Raw genomic sequence first — 14,559 nt, forward strand, 5'->3', positions numbered from 1 at the left:
AGTAAATTAATTATAACTTAAAGATGTTAATCTGAATTGAGTCATCAGTACTAGTCACCATCTTTTACCTCAGCCTAAATTTAACCAAATACAAACTTCTAAACAACTTTTATATCTACCTCCAAGTGAGGTAGATATGATGATGTGGTTTTTGCTCAACTTGATTTATATAATTTACAGGAATACCCCCACAAAACATCATAAAAATAAACTGGGCTGATTAATCAAATAGTAAATTAACAGATCAATTAATCATGTAAACCAGCTAATTTATCACACAATTTTGATGATCAATTTCATAACAGCTGAGTTGAGTAATCTCACATTTGCATTATCCATGTGTGAACTTCACACACTTAATAGTCCCAAATGTGAAAAAGGACAAGAAAAGTACTGGATTTATTTGGTTTATTAATATATGTTAGAATAGGCTGTATGTACAATGTTGCTTGATATTTGGAGTGAAAAAGAATATGAGGAAATATATACATATGAAAAGAACTGAATGACCACAGGGCTGTTAGAGAGACGACACAGTAACCAAAACCACATATATACGAAAGAACAGAGCTTCCAAGCATGGAAAGAGAGCAGGGGATTGCATGCAGGCTGCTGCCAAACCATTAACACGCTGCGTTTTTGTTATTATTCTACAGGCATTGGTAAAAATATAGAAATCCTCTGGGCTGTTCACCCCGTCCCTGGGACCTCCCATTAGCTGATAAGCTGTTTGCCCTTCCTGTGCTGCTTGTCCACATGTTTCTGTGGAAGGTTGGAGCTGCTCTGGTTGAGTGCAGTGCGCGACACTGTGGACATCCCATCCACAAACTTGGTCTTAAACAGGACGTTGGCGTTGGTGAACATGCCGTCTTTCAGGGACACCACCACGAACTGGAGAGAGAAGGGAGGAAATTGATCATGAGAAAAGGCGATTTAAATGCAATTTCCATTTTGGGGGGGAATTACAATGCCTTCTTATTGAATGTTTTAAAAATTTGAATCCACATTTTAACAAATCAACCAGCAATCCTTGAGCAGAACAACTGCCAAGTGTTTTGACAGTGGCTACAAGAATTCATTTTCTAGTATGGCCTCTTATAGGTTTGTGATATAATCATCATCACATTTTCTTTGACAGTAGTTAATAACAACTCACGTTAGACTGAATTATTTGAAGGGTAATTTCTAGCTGTATTTTCACCTGGGAATGTCTGAAGTGTGTGCGCAGCATCTGCCCGATGTTCTGCGTGTGGGAGAGATCCAGCGCAGCGTCCACCTCGTCCAGGATATAGATGGGAGCAGGCTTAAAAAGCAGCATGGCCAGGATGAGGGACAACGCCACCAGAGATCTGTGGAAAAAACATGCACGCACACACGCACGCAACTCTCAGTGACGTGATTCTGCACTTGTTCTTTTGCAACTCTTCACCTGGACACCACGGACCTTTGCCCGCCGCTCAGCTCAGTCAGGTTCTCCTTCCATGTGTCCCCCAACGCCACTTTGAACTCGAGGCCGTCCAAAACGCCGCAGCCCTGAGGGGGAGCCAGTTTGGCGTTGGCTCCCGGCAGCAGGGTGGAGAAGATGGATCCGAAGTCCTTGTTGACCTGGGGAGGGTGACACACATGGGATTACCTGCAGGCGGGTGCTCCCAGTACTTTTTAGTCATCAAACTACCATATTCCTCTCCTGATTTTCTGTCACTGATGCCAGAGTGATCCTGCAATTTTAGTGTCTGGAAAAAAAATGTATTTCGCTCTTTACATCAATCTTAAAAAAACTCAGCATAATCACGATGAGGCCTTGGAAGACAAAAACTGGAACACTGTTAAAAGGTGGCATAAAAAGTGCCATCAGGCCTTTTACATAGAGCTGACCTTCTGCCAGGCAACGTTGAGGGCTTCATTCTTTTTCTGGTCGAGCTCCTCGATGGTCTGAAGGATTTTCGCCTTGTCGTTCTCCACGATCCTCTTTTTCTTCATCAGGTCGTTGTACTGGAGGGACGAATTTGGGGTGTGGAAAATGATGTGTGAGTCATTTGGTCATTCGTGAATCACCACTCCTTGTCTGTATTGACTCTTTGATACAAACAAACCGCTCGGTCAGTGATGCGATGAATGAATCACTCAGTGAGTCACCGCTCAAGAAATGGCTGACTAATGGCATGACTCAAAAGACTCAAAAACCCATTTCTTTCAGTGAGGGATTCAAACTCAAGTCAGGAAAAAGAATCAAGTTTCCCAACTGTAATGGAGTGGCAGCTTTTGTATTGCTCCTTTTAACACTTTAGACATCGCTTCCCTCTCACCCTCTCCTCGGCCTCGTTGAGCATGTTCATGGCTCTCTTGTTGACGTTCCTCTCCAGCTTGCTGGTCGTCTCCTCCAGCTTCTTCAGCCGCTGGCCAGCCTCGCGGGGGTTGTTGGTCTTGAAGTCGTAGGAGGAGTTGGGCTGGCCAAAGAAGTGGCGCTCCGACTGGATCCAGTCATGTTCCTCCAGCATCCTTGCAACCTGAGAAAGAACAAGGTAGTCAACACCCAACCATGATGAATCATAAGAGGGATAAAATGCATCTGTGTGTGTGTGTGTGTGTGTGTGTGTGTGTGTGTGTGTGTGTGTGTGTGTGTTTGTACCTTATCAGCGGCATCTTGGCTGTCTTTGCGGTGCTTGCTGATGTTGTGCTCCAACTCCTTAATCTTCAGCTGGACTTCGTTGCTCTGCTCACGGATTTTATTGGCCTCTGAGCTCTTTCCCTGAAGCGCACGGTTTGAAGGTAAAAAAGTTAATCAAACAGACGCTTACATGACTTTTGCTGGAAAAACTAAATGCTGTTTGCGGTTTGATGAGTTTGTAGGTTGTTTTTTTTTTTTTGTCTTTTGTGTTTTGTTTTTTTGTAAATTGCACTGTATCAACGGGATTTTTTTTTTGGTCTGTTTTATTTTCCCATAAATTAAAAAAAAAAAATTAAATGCATTACAGGGGATGAAAAAAAACAGCAAAATTGAGAAAAAAGAAAAGTAAATATTGCTGATTTTATCTTATTTATTAACAGAAAATTTATATAAAAGGTCAGAAAAAGTGTTTTCTCATTCCTATTTGCGATGGGAACTAATTCATTTGATAGATTTCAAGATATTTTACCTGACTTACCTGGTTAAATAAAAAATACAAAAATAAATTACCATAATTTCTGGACGATACTGCAACTTTTTTCACACGCTTTGAACACCATGGCTTAAACAACGATTCGGCTAATTTATGGATTTTTTTTCTCGGGGGGCTAATGAGCTTCATCCCTAAAACATTTATCCGTATTGGACGATGAAATGACCAGGAAATTCTGAGGCCGTTCAACCCCAACAACGAAGAAGACGACTTTGACAGTTTAAGTGCCCAGAGGGAAGCCCAAGATAGCGATTAGCTAGCCGGTGCTGCTTATATTAAGGTGCCCTCAATAGTCTGGTACGGTAATAAAGACTGGAAAATGGTGATATGATTTTCCACATTTACTAAACATCTGGTCAAAAACATCTTTAAGTGCAGTTCACTCGCTCTCACGCATTTTCAATTTAGACTTCCACTTGACCTATCTTGAGATGGAGAGCGCAAAAGGAAAATCTTCACCTTGAGTTCTTTGTCCTGAGCCATGATCACTTCTTTCTGCGCGGCAAGCTCCTCTTGAGCTTTGCGCACCGCTTCCTAAACAGGGAAAACGGGTAGTGCAGAATTGGAAATCATTTTTTTTCCTCACAGAGTGTAGTTTTCGTTCTGCACGTGTGTCAGCGCCGAACCTCTCCGTACCTTGTTCTGCGACACCGTGCACGCCATGCTGTCTATTTGCTCCTGGACGGCTTTCATCGCTTCGTCCACGGTCTCGATCTGTTGTTTGTAACCTGCCTGCTCCTGCTGAAGCTCGGCCAGTTCCAGCGCCACGGCGTCGGACTCCTGCGCACCGGAGAAACGCAGAGGAATCAAAACTCACTGGACGCACCAGCATACCGGTTCTGTTCGGATTTGACATTCAGATTCACTGAAGTCCAGGTAGTAATTCCTTCAGGGAAAAAAAAAAAAAGAGCGATTCCCAGCGACGCACCTGCTGCTTCTGCTTTAGCTTCTTGTTAAAGGCGTCAGCTTTGGCCTTGGCCGCGTTGAGTTTCTGCTGGGCGGCTTTCAGCTCTTTCTCCCGCTCCGCCTCGGCATTCTTCATCTTGTTTTCCAGTACCTTGTACTTTTCTTCGGCCCGCTTCTGCACATCCTTGGTGACACGCAGCGTCTCCTCGCTCTCCTCTGGTCAAACAAAGCGGTTAAAGAGAAGTTAGCGAGAGACGCTTTAATCGCTGCTGTCATAGATCGCGTGTTGTCAATTCAAATCCGTTGCGGATGGCTATCTCTGACCGATGGCTCTGTGCAGCCTCTCCAGCTCCTCCTGCTGCTGGTGGAAGGCGCTTTGCTGCAGCTTGGACTGCAGGATTTGTTCCTCCTCCACCTTCAGCTCGTACTGCTGCCTCAGCTGACGGTATCTGTGGGGGAGAAAATGAGTTCAGCATGAGAGCAAAACATGCAGCAATTCATTCAGTCATCCCCACATCTGGGCAATTTAGACTCTCCAATGACCCTCCTGTATGTTTTTGGACTGTGAGAGGAAATAGTTCTTCCCTTTCCTGGAGGAAACCCATATAGACACAGAGGAGAATATGCAAACTCCACACAAAAAGGCCTGTCGTCAGGCTCAAACCAGGGACCTTCTTCCTCCATACATACAATTTTTATGTTTCTAGGAAATTAATCAACACATCTCCATAAAATTGTGATTTGGTTAAAAAAAAAAATAAAAATAAAAAATTGCGAAAAAGTACAAACAGATGGGGAAAATCTATCTAAGTTTGCCCCATTTTCTCCAATCTTATCATTTTGAAAGAATACTGCAGTTCTACAGGAAAAAAGTACTGAAGCTCCCTCGCAAATGTGTGAGCACAGATATCAAATGATACCAAATAAGATGAAAAACTGCTCATGCTGCACCCCGACAAGACACAAAACATAAAACACAATGCACCTCCCTGCATAGATGATAAAGTGATTTACAAATAAAGTTAGGGGAGACAGTGGAAATACATCACTCTTCCGCCTACTTTTCCGCAGTTCCCTTTAGGCTAGCCAGTTCTTGGTCGATGCTCCGAAGCAGGGCTTCTTTCTCATTCAGGGTGTCTTTGCAGTCCTTCAGCTCCTGCAGACAGGTCAGCACTGATGCTGACTGGGAACGTGCTCCTGGAAGACAAAGACGGTGCATTTTCAAGAAAATATCCCAAATAAATAAGATTAACTTTCATTACATAGCCTCAAGTATCTAAAAAAAAAACAAAAGAATTTGGGGTTGAAAGTAGTGTTCAAATAAAATACCCAATGTCTATTTGAGTCATCCTCATATTTAGAAAATAAAAGGACAGAACTTAGATATGCCCACTGCCGTGGGCCAAAAATGCTGTCTGCTTCCATGTGCCATATGTACTGAGCGTGGAGTCAGCTGTCACCACAAATAAATAAATAGATAGATAAATAAATATTATTTCACTCAACTGTGCAAAATATATATTTTCATATTATACAGCCAATTAACGATATTTATTTTACCAGCGTAATGTGATATTTTTGCCCCTGAAAATCTGCACACATTGTGCTCAATAAACACTGCCAGCGAATATCGCATATCGATAGTTGCGGCTCATATTTTGAGCAACAAGAAATTAAACACATTTGATTTTCATGTGAAAAGATCACTCTAATCTTCAAATTTAGAATTACAATAGAAAAAAATAACTAATTAAAAGGTTATTAAAATCAAATAGTTATTTATTTTGTACTCGCAGTCACCTCCGCTCAAAGTTCCATGTGGGTCAAAGACATCCCCTCCCAGCGTGACGGTCTTGGTCATCACTTGCTTATCGAACGCCACTTTCTTGGCGTTGTCCAGGGTGTCGCATACCAACGTGGAGCCGAACACGTACTCCATGGCCTTTGACACCTCGTCATGGTATCCCACTAGGGACAAAGCAGGGTGAACGTTTTCTTCTCCGACCTGAAAGGAAGACTCGCTCAGCTTCTCTCGACACAATGACATGATAACTGATGGATATGTGCCATTAGAAAAAAAAAAATTCACCAGTTTCTTGGCAGCCGTGACAACTTTGTCATTGAGGGTCTTGGAGGAGATCTTGTTCAGAGGGATGATGGTGTACCGCCGCTGGAGCTCACCTTTCTCCAGCAACTTTTTGCCTGTCACCTATCAAGATAGAGATACCCCATCTCATTTTTGATGTGACTCACTTTTTTTTAAATTGACAAGAAAAAAAATGAAAAAAAAAAAAAAGAAAAAATCAAAACCCTCAAAAAAAAATTTTTTAAAAATTAAGACCTCAAGCTAACCTCCGTGTCAACGACGATATTATACAGTCGCCCTCCAGCAACAACCTCTAGTGCCGTGGCGTAAGAGACATCACGGACTGAGATCAGGTTGGCTAACAGCCCCTTCACTTTGCTGCGGTCCCATCCTCGCTCAGGGTCCCTAATAGCAAGGGGTTAAAAAGATAACATTTTCTTGATCTCAGCTGAAGAGTGAACAGCAAACAAAATTGATCACTGTCACTCACTTGTAGTCAAAGCGAAGGTTTGGGAACCGAGACACGAGACGCTCGTATGTCTCTTTGAGATTGGACACTTCTCTGGAAAGTTGTCTTCTTTTGTCCAGCAGGTGCTCTTCCTTTCCGTCTACACACAAATATAAATACACCTAAATTAGGCCAGACTCCATTAGTGCATAAGTGTTCTTGCAAAAAAATGTACAAAAGTACCTTCATATTGGAGTTTGTTGAGTTCAGCCTTAAGTTTCTCACAGTTGGCTTTGACAGCCTGAAGAGCTTCCTGATCTTTCTTATAACCACTGTCCATCTTTTTCACCTCGGCCTGTTTACTCTTCAGTTCAGCCTGAGCATGCTTTAGTGTCATTTGGGCCTGGGGAAAAAAATTATTTATTACTTTTGCAATTGATGACGATACAGTCACAAAAACAGTATTAAATGCATCACTTAATATTGCAACACGTTATTCCACTATTGAGATTTTGAAACACGGGGACCAACTATGTTAGTTACTTCTGCAAAATGAAGGAAAAGTGCGATCAGTAAATTTTGTGAATAAAAAAGCCTCCGTAAACCAAAATGACCTACAATTGACAAAGAAGGGACAAATATTTAAAAATATAACACACACGGCGTGTAAAAACTGCAAAAGTAGTAGGTATAATTGATTTGGAAGCCTTTTTAAGATAAGGTTCTTTCCTTCTTGTTCAGCAAAACTTCTTCCAATAGCAGTCCTTTTCACAAGAATAAAGAACGTCATAGAAGTAGTGATAAAATAAAATGTGAACATAAAGTTCATATTTAGGTTCAATCTTTTTTGCAACTCTGGGAACTTTATTCCAAAATTGCAACTGGTGATGCTGTGTTTGTTTTCTCATGAACGAACCTGATCGCCCGCACTCGAGAGATAAGGACACGCTCATGTTCAGGTATATCTACTTTTCTATGCATCTGCAGATATGGAAATAAATATTGATTTATAAACTGTCTTCTAAACTCTGTAATCTTCACACCTCTCCCTCCCAACCACGTGAAAAGAAATGAATTAGCCTATTCCTCACCTGTTTGGCCTCAGTGTCAGCCTTACTGATGTCGTTCTTGCAGGCCATCATCTGACCGGCCAGCGTGGCCTCCTCTCCATCCTCATTGGTGGAGAGGCCCGCAGATACCGCCTTGAAATGCTGCTCTGCTGCATCGAGGGCACCGTTGTCCTTGAGCCCCTCCTCCTGTAGAGCCTGGAGCTGCTCCTTCAACTTGGAAACTTCTTTTTCTTTCACAACGAGCATTTTCTTGTCCTACAGATGAACAAACGGGTGAGCTTATAGAGGTCTCAAACAAAAATGTGCCACGAATTTCTCACATCCCAATAGGTATCATAACAATAATTGAAAGTACCTCCTCCATACTCTTGACGAGCTCGTTCCTCTTCTTGGTTTCATCTTTTAAATTCTGTTTCTTCAGATCCAGAGCACTCTGGGCTTTGGCATCCACACGTTGCACATCGGCAAAGGCTTCTTCAAGGGATTTCAATACTCCATTCACCTCCTGTGGAGTGGGATATTTGGATATTTAAATGACTGTAATTTAAGGAAATCTGTATACAATGGATCAAATTGTATCAAATTAAATTTCCTTGTTGAAATGAAACTCGATCATTCCATTCCAACCCTAAATGTTTGTCTATTGAATAATAAGAATGTACTTTATACATAACAAATAATGAATAAGAACTAATAATACATCATAAAATAGAATGTAAAAAATAAACAGTTTTTATTAAGTGTATTTACCTTGACAATTCAAACAAAGATGTTGGCAGAAGCAGAGGAGTTTGGGAAAGTTATTCATTTTGTACTCTGTCACTTAACTTATTCACAATGTAATTAATGCTACAACTTGGTGCTAAATTAACCTTGCAAACTATGCTACACTTAATGGCTAAACTTAATTTAGGAACAGGGTAAATGCAGGTTCTCTTTTTGAAATGAGCAGACCATCCCAGACTGGCTTTGCCTCACCTGATGCCTCGTCCGTCGATGTGTCTGGTTTTCCCACTGTACTAAATCCCCCAAAGATCTGCCTTCTCACAGATGACCCTCTAAATCATGGTATCTCACCAACAACTTCTCCATCTCTTTCATGGCCAAATCAATAAAACGCACACCTTGCTCACGTTTTCCATGATTTCCTATGAGCTACCTCATTGGCGGATGGCACAAATTATTGTTTTTAAAGGCATCAAATGTTCACCCCCCTCACTCGTAACTCAGATGTAAGACATAACTGTGATGCGGCTTGTACCTTGGAAAACTTGTCAGACGCTTACATGAGACAAAAACAAAACAACCTCCAAACTCAGGTTCCTTTCAGAATAATCAAAAAAATAATGATTAAAAAAATAATCACCCCAACCACCTCTCTTCATCCGTACCTGGTCTCGTTTCTTCTGCAGTTCCTGAATCTGAGCCGTGAGCTCTCGCACTTTGCTGTCATTCTCGGCCATGCTGGCTTGCATCTTGGCAATGTTGTCCTGCATCACCTGGAGATTTTCCGCTGACCTCACTTTGGTCTCCTCGGCACACACGAACAACCAGGCCACGTACAACCGCGACAGGTGCTGGATCTCACGCATGAGTTTCTGATATTCCAGGTATGACGATCGTTCCTACAACAGGGAGAGTGACCTTTATTATCTTGGAGAAAAACAGCGATCGGATTTGTGGCAATAATGAAACCCTAGAATAGGATCCATGTGTCAGTTTTATTCAGGACCTACTTCCTGCAGTTTCTGCATGGTTGGAGTAATTTCCTCATCCAATATCTGGAAAAAATAATTTAAAAAATGAAAAGAAAAAGAAAAGAAATCAACAGCTGTTTTATTCGATCCCCACAACGGGGAAAAAACAGTTTAAGTCAGATTTGAATTATTTAAGGTGTTTAACATACAGTCTGAATCTCTTTCAACTTGGCTTCCTTCTTCTCAATAGTTTTCTGGGCACTGATCTTCTTACATTCGTACATCCTGGTCCCTGCCGCCTCTTCAATCATAGCGAGGATCTAGAGGGAAAAACAGCAAGTTAGTGATGTATCACCCAAAATATATATAATGAATTACCCGCAGGATAGTATTACCTCTGGTGGCTTCATATTTAAAACTTTGGTAATCCTCCCCTGTAAACCATGAAGACCTTTTATTAAATGCACATATAGTCAGAGAAAATTAAAAAGCTGAAGGAAATGCGACAGATGGGGTTCAAGTCTTGAGAGAATCTGCACAGAACTGACCTGCATGATGAGAAAATGAGGATTGTTGACATTGAGACCCACAGAACAGAATAGATCCTGGACCCTGGTGTTATTGGCATTCACTCCATTGATAAGGTACTTATTTCTGCCACCAATAACAACCTTGGGGTGAAAAAGAAAATAGTTATGAGTTGAAAAATGTGGAAAAAAAAAACAATGACTATGGAAACTGAGGTCTCTTTTTACCTGTCTGGTAACGGTGATCTCTTCGTGGGTTTCGAATCCAAGGGGACTCTGACTTTTGTTCGAATTGTCAAAGGTAATGGACACGGTAGCCTTGGTGATGCCACCCTGTCCATTTTTGTAGACCAAGTCCTGGAGATTGGAGGCTCGCACCTTTCAAGCGATTTAAAAAGTAGAAGTGTTAACGCTGACTTTGTTTCAAAAACAAACAAGATTCAAAAATTATTGAACGCGGAAACGACGTGACCGTGAAAACGCACAGTTCGATTTCACCACAACTTTGTGAGTTACGTTCGTAATAACAATGCTTCAAATGGTATCCAACTTTTAACCACAGATAAAGCATACTTACATGGCTGAGATTTGAAATGCCCAACAGAAAACATATTGAGTCCAAAATATTGGACTTTCCGCTGCCGTTCAGTCCAGTGATGGCGTTAAACAGCGGGTCGAAGCCGCTGATTTCTGTTTTCTGCGCATATGATTTGAACCCCTCGATGATAATTGACTTGATGTGCATCCTTGAGCTTCGGAGCTTTCCAACTGGAGGTTGTTTAAAATTTGTTTCAATAAGATCCGAAAAGAGACGCTTAGCTTCGAGCTATAGTTAACAACCGATAACTTCGGTCGTTTTCCTTCCAACTTGAATTTTGGCGGTATGCGTAGAGATGCTAGGCGGTCCTCTCCGCGCCAGTAACTGGGCAGACACGTTTAAGCTACTAGAATTAGGGGTGTAAAAATATAGCGAGTATAAAAATCAATTATAACTCATTGTATCGCCAATATCAATATACACCCATTAAAATTCTATTTTTATTAACTAAAGTGGAGATAAAAAAGAATTTTAATCAGGCATATCTGAGGACAGCAGCCGTAGCAGCAACGTTATGGCGCAACCTGCTGGTCAGATCATTTTCGCTTCTCTCCCTCTCCATCTGTCTTTCTCTCTTTCTATCTTTCCATCTATCTTTCCATCTCTTAAACTAAAGACTGAGGTAAAGACTGTATATCAAGACATTTATTCAAAAAGAAGATACTTACCACCGAACCGTTAACTTAAGAGGCCAAACTCAAGACAATTCAATGGCTTTATTTGTTTTCCATAGAGGAAGGCACACAACACAACACATCGCATCATCCTTTTTAATATCGAAAACAATGTAAAATGCAGACTATGCACTTTGAGTGGTTTGTTGTTTGAATTCAACAGATTTAAGGCAAAGATCATTTGCCAATGATGGATTATTTATCTGCATGTACCATTGTAAAGCGACTTTTATTCAGCACAGGTATTCTGGCTTATACATATACACACACACATACACAAAAACTCGCAATATCATATAATTTAATCATGCATCCAGGGGCACAGGACACATGGACAGACAAACCAAATTGAATGCATAAAAGCATATTTGTGAAAGAACAACACAGTCTCCCCTGTTAGAGTAGAAGGACGTGGGCTTAATGTAAGCCCAGTCAAAGTTCAGTACATTTAATGACCTTTGACAGTACTGGTCGCTCAGAGCAACTAGTGCACGGACAATGGAGTATTTAGCTGAGCAGCTGGTGGCCCTCACTGTACGCACCTTGTCAAAGTGCAGCAGGAGACATGGGTCATCCTAGAGGACAAACAGATGCAGAATAAGAAAAAATATTGACAAAATGAGAAACACGGTAGCAGTTGTTCCTTGTTTCTTGTTTCTTGTTTCTAGAGATGAACAATCTTGAGTTTTTCCGGCACGTCTTCTGTGACGTCATGTCACTTGGAGATTTAACATTGTATTCAGGGAAACTGAGGGATACTTACAATTGTATTTTAAAGAGAATAATAAGACCAATCGAGCAGCCCCAGGATTCATGCAAAACTACAGTAGCTTAATGTACTTGGTGATTGACTGATTTTGAGATTAATTTAACAGTTTTCATAATTCTAAAAAGAATTACAAGTGGATGTATATTTTGTAGCAAATACAGCAGTTTCTTCATGATCTACAGATGCCATTATTCCTGCAGTGTGTCACTGCAATATTAAACATGACTAATGCATTTGAAAATATATTTTACCATATCAGGATCCCGTCCATCAACTAGAGTCAGGTCTTGCAAGGACCAGATTTCAGTTTTTTGGTAGCAGTCCTGTATACTGGAGCGTTTAGTGTGGGACTTCTTGGATCCAGAATTTTTGGACTTCTGAGATACCTGGCAATGCACGATACATAACTGCACCAATTTATTTTTTTCAACTGTAGAAAAAAGAAGGTTATGTTATGTTATTTGCAAAAATATACAATTTGTTATTTGTCATATCCACACACACAAAATTTAGAAATTGTTAAACTATGGACTATATTTAACCACATATATTTGTATTTAATAGATAGATACATCTTTAAAAGAGAGCTTTTTACCTGAAACACACAGGAAATGTCTTCCAAGAGGAGGCTCTTCAATCTCAATAAACTCCACGAGTCTCTGTTTTCCTGGGCGGAATATAAGTCTTTGCATTTCCTCCCTCAGAAGAGACGACATAACTGGAATTAGAAAGAGAACAATCACAGCTGCAGGAAAAGAATGACAACAATTGTACAGAAGAAAAAATATACAATGACACCAGATAAGACTGACACCTGACAGCAACAGTTCGGAGGGAGGTGGTCCTGTTTCCTCCAGACACTCTGTCTGAAATACACACACCCATCCGCATCCACACACACACACACACACACACACACACACACACAGAGCCCACATTTGCAGTAATCATTTTTCACCATTTAGTCACATTACCATTACATTCCTATAAACTTGGCATTATTCTGTTGTGCTATCTGTCGTTTTTGTCTCGACTGGTTCCACTGAAATCCCCTACCTCATTGATCCCCAACTATCTTTCCATAAATTATGAGTGTAAAAATTTAGTTTGTTTGAACCCCAATCTACATCAAACTGCACAAATGATAAGTGCATTGTTATAGATATATGAGATAATATGCACCCACACTATATACAAAATACATTCAGTTTCTTTATTTGTTGGTCTTGGTCCATTCCACTCATTTGCACATGTACAAATATTGCTATCTAATATGGCACATTGCCCAATGTTTTGCTGTGATTAAACGGTTGTGTGGGAAATGGAAGTCCCACAGCACTCTGCGTGGTTTCCATTACCCCATACTAATTCAATCCCTGAGAACAGGCTCAAGTAGCACTTAAATTTACAAGTATACAAAGAGCTCCTACGCCTTTTTAATACTCATATATGCATTCAGACATTTGCTGCGTGTACAAATAACCACAAAAATCATTTTTGATTTTTTTTTGTCAAGGTTCATCAACAGTAGGTCAAGTCAAAAAAGCATTGGGTGGACTTCTCCATGAGGACATCCGTTTAGGATGATCCAGAGTGAAGGCCTAATTTAATTCAGCAGGAAAGAGTATATCTTCATCGAATTTGTCACATTTGTGAAAACAAAGACGGGTTGTTCCACAGTTAAGAGCTTCACTGTTATTGTTGTTGTTGATGATGGTTTTTGTGGATGTTCACTTGAAAGGCTTTTTGCACTGAGATGGAAACATAAGCAGATAGCCAGGAAGATGGGGGGGAAAGGAAATATCGAAGTGTTGAATCTCATGAATAATAAATAAGGTTTTTTCATTACTACTTATAAGCTTTAAATCCATACATTTCTCACAGTAGTTGAAAGGGATTCTAAACGTGAAGAAAATCTGGAATAATTTGTATATTTGTCAAGATAAAAGTCAACACCATTATTTTTTTCAAGACTGTATGGCTATGCTGATTCATGTTGGGACTCACATCAGATCTTTAGAAATGTACCAGTAAGTGAATAAAAGTCAGAAATGAATAAAATGATAATTGTATGTGAATTTGGAAATAGAGTGTCTTGAATGAAAGGATGGAGAGAAGGTCTGATTTTGGAATACTGAATGAATTAAATTAGGCTAGAGGGAGACAAATGACTACTAAAGAAACAAGTCATTGTCACAGAGAAACGGGAATATATATAAATTAGTGTGTTTCAAAAAGGAAAAAATGTCCTAAAAGTGCGATTGAGAAACAAGATTGAAAGGTATAAACAAGAATAATGGAGGATTTGATTAAAGGTTGTATAGGGATTAAGAGGGTGGAAAAAAATGTAAAGTGGATGAACAACAGATTAAAAGAAAAAAGGAAAAACTAAAATGTGAGTGTAGACACATGTTGTGTGATGAATAATACAAATTGTGCGGGAGGAGATGTTGAGGGAAGGACAGACAGAAAAAGTGACAGAGTAATAAAAAGAGAAAAAGGTGCAGGATGACCAAGAGGATAATGGCTCTCGCAGACTCGAATAAAAGTCAAAGTAATTAATGAGGAGGTTTTAGAAAATGTGATTTTCACAATCTTGAAATGTGCTCTTGTGAATTGCTTG

At 40.3% G+C, this 14,559-nt stretch overlaps 2 protein-coding genes across 3 annotated transcripts; both read right to left on the reverse strand.

The window, feature by feature from the left end:
• Positions 1-394: 394 nt before the first annotated feature.
• smc2 (structural maintenance of chromosomes 2) lies at positions 395-10,760 on the reverse strand. The gene is made up of 25 exons (XM_086156978.1): positions 10,473-10,760; positions 10,124-10,273; positions 9,917-10,039; positions 9,764-9,802; positions 9,578-9,688; positions 9,408-9,452; positions 9,063-9,296; positions 8,027-8,176; positions 7,693-7,926; positions 6,845-7,004; positions 6,644-6,761; positions 6,420-6,558; positions 6,157-6,276; positions 5,868-6,072; positions 5,129-5,264; positions 4,392-4,516; positions 4,090-4,283; positions 3,798-3,941; positions 3,621-3,695; positions 2,630-2,749; positions 2,307-2,507; positions 1,876-1,992; positions 1,445-1,605; positions 1,202-1,349; positions 395-891 (listed from the first exon to the last, which is right to left on the reverse strand). Exons 1-25 carry the CDS (start codon positions 10,638-10,640, stop codon positions 715-717), a joined length of 3,594 nt encoding a protein of 1,197 aa, XP_086013104.1. The 5' UTR covers positions 10,641-10,760; the 3' UTR covers positions 395-714.
• Positions 10,761-11,212: 452 nt separating this feature from the next.
• Positions 11,213-12,858, reverse strand: exoc1l (exocyst complex component 1 like). Of its 2 annotated transcripts, XM_086156765.1 has the most exons (4): positions 12,751-12,858; positions 12,532-12,654; positions 12,188-12,366; positions 11,213-11,742 (listed from the first exon to the last, which is right to left on the reverse strand). In XM_086156765.1, exons 2-4 carry the CDS (start codon positions 12,650-12,652, stop codon positions 11,473-11,475), a joined length of 570 nt encoding a protein of 189 aa, XP_086012891.1. In that variant the 5' UTR covers positions 12,653-12,654; positions 12,751-12,858; the 3' UTR covers positions 11,213-11,472. The 2 variants fall into 2 exon arrangements, with proteins under 2 accessions (XP_086012891.1, XP_086012892.1); XM_086156766.1 differs by lacking the exon at positions 12,751-12,858 and having other exon boundaries at positions 12,532-12,740.
• Positions 12,859-14,559: the final 1,701 nt, after the last annotated feature.

This window comes from Fistularia commersonii, chromosome 12 (genome assembly GCF_037954325.1).
Source record: "Fistularia commersonii isolate RoL2024-O1a breed Wild chromosome 12, RoL_Fcom_v1.0, whole genome shotgun sequence".
NCBI lineage: Eukaryota > Metazoa > Chordata > Actinopteri > Syngnathiformes > Fistulariidae > Fistularia > Fistularia commersonii.